This window comes from Nicotiana sylvestris, chromosome 3 (assembly GCF_000393655.2).
Source record: "Nicotiana sylvestris chromosome 3, ASM39365v2, whole genome shotgun sequence".
In the NCBI taxonomy this organism is placed as follows: domain Eukaryota; kingdom Viridiplantae; phylum Streptophyta; class Magnoliopsida; order Solanales; family Solanaceae; genus Nicotiana; species Nicotiana sylvestris.
In genome coordinates, this window is record NC_091059.1 from 107,921,248 (window position 1) to 107,925,218 (window position 3,971).

The following is a 3,971-nucleotide window of genomic DNA, read 5'->3' on the forward strand; positions in this document are numbered from 1 at the left end:
GGCTTTCACCATCGTTAAAACATAGTCGAAGTTTGAGGCCTGAAAGTTCGTTTAAGTCGAGGATGTCGTTTGAGTTATTGGACCGCTGGTTCTGTTTCTTCACTGTAATTCCACGTTTGAAATTATTGATTAATGTGAAAGGAAATTTTTCTCATTAAGGTTCGTTTTTCTTAATTTTCATTCTGTTCTCATCTCGTTACAGTAGCTTGAAGAGTGTTTGGCATGACTTTTTAACTTTCTTTATTTTATTTTCTTTTCTTTCAATTAGCATATCTTAGTTTCCATTACGCACTTTAATTAGTTTATCTATTTTGTGATGTATGTGACCTCTGTTCTTGAATGAATGTATTAAAACTGTTAGATGAATTAACTTAGCAAGTCAGTGGTTCGTGCTAGAATTTTTAATGAGCTAATGAAATTTATTTTTTAATAATAAGGATACTTCCATACTTCCATCACTCGCATTAGGGAATTAGCAAAGAAGAGGCAATCTAATGTTATGAATGTACACTGACTTGGATGCCTGTTGGCTTTGTACGAGAGTTTAAATTTGGTTTAGAGGTGTTTTGGTATTGGTTTGAACAATAAATTTGGATTGGATGAGATTAACAAGAATTAAAAAGTATCTTTGGGTTATTTGTTTAGTAGCTGCATTGAATGTGATAGGAGCTTTAGGCACACCCTTAATTAATCGAATATTGTGGTTATGTACACAGTCGCATGACATAATTGTGATTTTTCAAGTTAAAGGCAAAGTATGTGCGCGCGCAACTTTTGTAAATAATCTTAGTAATAATAATTTATTATTAATTGTGTACACGTTCGCGTGGCATGAGTACAATTTAAAAAATGAATATTCATAGAAAATGAGTTAGCGCGACTTAATCCATTGTCGCGATTGTGTATACATTTGCGTGAGATAATTGCGATTTTTCAAAATAAATCAAGGTACGCGTTCGCGCGATTTTTGCCAAGCTTTCTTAAATAATTAAGTGTTGTTAATTGTGTATACGTACGCGTGTCATGATTCTTGACACGCCAAACAAAAAGAGTATACGTACGCGTGACTCATTTTTCAAGATAATTCCATAATTACGAATAATCGAGTAATTAGAAGCAGTAAAAGGTAAAATGCACGTAGGTTCTAAAACACGTAATCAAACATTTTAATTAAACCATATGTGGTTAAAGCGACCGTGCTAAAATCACGGAATCGAGGAATTCTTAACTCCTTCTCCCGGTTAACAGAATTCCTTACCCGGTCTTCTGGTTTTGCAGACTTTAAAACGGAGTTAATTTTCCTCGATTTGAGATTTAAAATAAATCGGTGACTTGTGACACCGTAAATTATTCCAAGTGGTGACTCTGAATTAAATAAACAATCCCATTTCGATTAATGTCACTTTAATAGAAAAACTCCATATGTCCATGTGTGTGTGTGTATGTGTGCACGCGCGCGCTACATCCCCTCAAAAAATTAGTCAAAACAATCTATTTTACGCTACTTACAAGCACAAGTAACTTGAGTCTAAAAGAATAAAGTATTCTACATGGAGGAACAAAAAAGATGACCAACCTACAATTTTAACTTTGAACTTGCTATTATGAAGGAGAATGGAGTTCTCTCTGTATTTGTAAACAAAAATTGAATATTTATTGCTTTTGGGAGATATTAGTAGACTAGCAGACAAGATAAAGAATTGCAAAAGATCATGAATTATGTCTTCAATCAATAAAAAGGGTCCTGACTTTTAAATTAATACATTTCATTTCCTTTTAAATTTTTTTGAGTAATTACCGAGCTGACTTTTGAGAATTTGGGTATTATATGAAGGACTTATTCAACAAATTTTATTTTAATTTGAAAAAGTCGTTGGGGCTTACACCTCACTAAAAAATGCGCCTCAAACGCCCCAACATACGCCTCTTAAGACTTTTTCCCCACACTATTGCCTCGGGGCATTTTTGGTGCGCCTCGCCCCAGGGCTATGGAGGCAGGGATTAGCCTCATGCGGATGTGGAGGCAGGGATTGGCCTCATGCGAATATGGAGGCAGGGATTAGCCTCATGCAGATATGCGTGACGGGGCTTAGTCCCATGCAAAGAACGAGTTGCAAATAAGTGTAGCATATTTCTTAGATGGAGATATATATATTCGGTGTCTGATAGCCTGATTGGTAGTGATCTTGTTACGTGTATACATATTTGCGAAAGCTATCGCTATGTCAGATGTGACTGCACTCACAGAAAAATTGTAAGTTTTGTGAGGTGGAGGTTGGTTCGTGCCTTTGTCCGCTGGCCTTGCTTGGCTTCATTCTGGAGGCCTCGTTTGAGTTTCCCTAGGTAACACCTGACTGTTACGAAAAATAGAGTTTTCGCAAATATGGAATTATTTATAAAAAATAGAGTTATTTTAGAAACATATTGAAATATCAAGTAGTTTTAGATGAACTAGTGACTGTAACGTATTTCAGAGACATTGCAGCTTCCTCATATTAGAATTTTGAGGGTCCTCCTCAAAATGCTGCCCGAGTTTCTTAACCAGTTTCTGACTGTCTTCTGGTGACATCAGCTAGACTTGCTCCGGAAGGACCCTCAAAATTCTGCCCCAGTTTCTGATCTTGGGAAAATGGAAATTTTATTATGATATGACCGAACCCATAGGACTTCCTACGTATCCCCTCTTAAATGGAAATCAGGTCAAGCGTAGTTCAATTACATCAGATGAGGAAATGTAAATAGTCTAAGCATAGTATCTCTTGACTGCATCTAAATTGATTGGTTTTGGCAAGATTTCTATGTCCATTTCTGCAAATATGAGTGTTCCTCCTGTTAGCACCCTGTGAACCATGTAAAGACCTTTCCGGTTGGGTGAGAACTTCCCATTGGCTTCATCTTGATGTGGGAAGATCTTCTTCAGCACCAGTTGTCCGGGAGCAAATTGTCTTGGTTTGACCCTTTTGTTGAAAGCTCTAGACATTCTGTTCTGATAAAGCTGACCGTGACATACTGCGTTCATTCTCTTTCCGTCTATAAAGGCCAATTGCTCATAGCGGCTCCCTATCCATTCAGCATCACTGAGTTCAGCCTCCTATATGATCCTTAAATAAGGAATCTCTACCTTGGCTGGGATGACAACTTTGGTACCATAAACCAGTATGTTGGGAGTTGCCCCAGTTGATGTGCGGTATCCCAACAAAGCAAAGGGTAGATTCTCGTGCCATTGTTTGTGGTTTTCTACCATCTTTCTTAGTATCTTTTTGATGTTTTTGTTGGCGGCCTCTACGGCTCCATTCATCTGAGGTCTATATGTTATGGAATTCTTGTGCTTGATTTTGAAAGTCTCACACATGGCTTTCATTATATCACTATTGAGATTGGCGGCATTATCAGTAACAATGTACTCGGGAACTTCGAATCGGCAAATAATACAATCGTTGACAAAGTCTACGACGACTTTCTTTGTTACGGCTTTGTAAGATGCAGTGTCTACCCATTTTGTAAAGTAATCAATGGCTACTAGAATAAACATGTGCCCGTTTGAAGCAGTAGGCTCAATCGGACCGATGACATCCATTCCCCAGGCGGCGAATGACCAAGGTGAGCTTGTTGCATTAAGCTCATTTTGCGGCACTTTTATCATATCAACGTACACGTCATAATGGTAGCATTTGCATACATACTAGATGCAATCTGTCTCCATGGTCATCCAAAAGTAACCGGCCCTAAGTATCTTCTTGGCCAAGACAAAACCATTCATATGCGAGCCGCAGGTCCCAGCATGTATATCCTCAAGTAGTTTGGAAGCCTCTTTTGCGTCGATACATCTTAGCAATCCCAAATCAGGAGTTCATCTATACAAGTTTCCTCCGCTGTGGAAGAAGTGATTGGACAATCTTCAGAGCATGCGTTTCTGAGTGCGATTTGCATGCTCCAGATATTCTCCTTTTGCCAAATACTCCTTGATGTCA

The 3,971-nt window shown here is 38.2% G+C and overlaps 1 protein-coding gene across 1 annotated transcript; it reads right to left on the reverse strand.

Annotated features, from left to right (window-relative positions):
- Nucleotides 1-2,743: 2,743 nt before the first annotated feature.
- Nucleotides 2,744-3,532, reverse strand: LOC138887810 (uncharacterized). The gene is made up of 2 exons (XM_070169598.1): nt 3,349-3,532; nt 2,744-3,060 (listed from the first exon to the last, which is right to left on the reverse strand). The coding sequence occupies exons 1-2, from the start codon at nt 3,530-3,532 to the stop codon at nt 2,744-2,746; spliced, it is 501 nt and encodes a 166-aa protein (XP_070025699.1).
- Nucleotides 3,533-3,971: the final 439 nt, after the last annotated feature.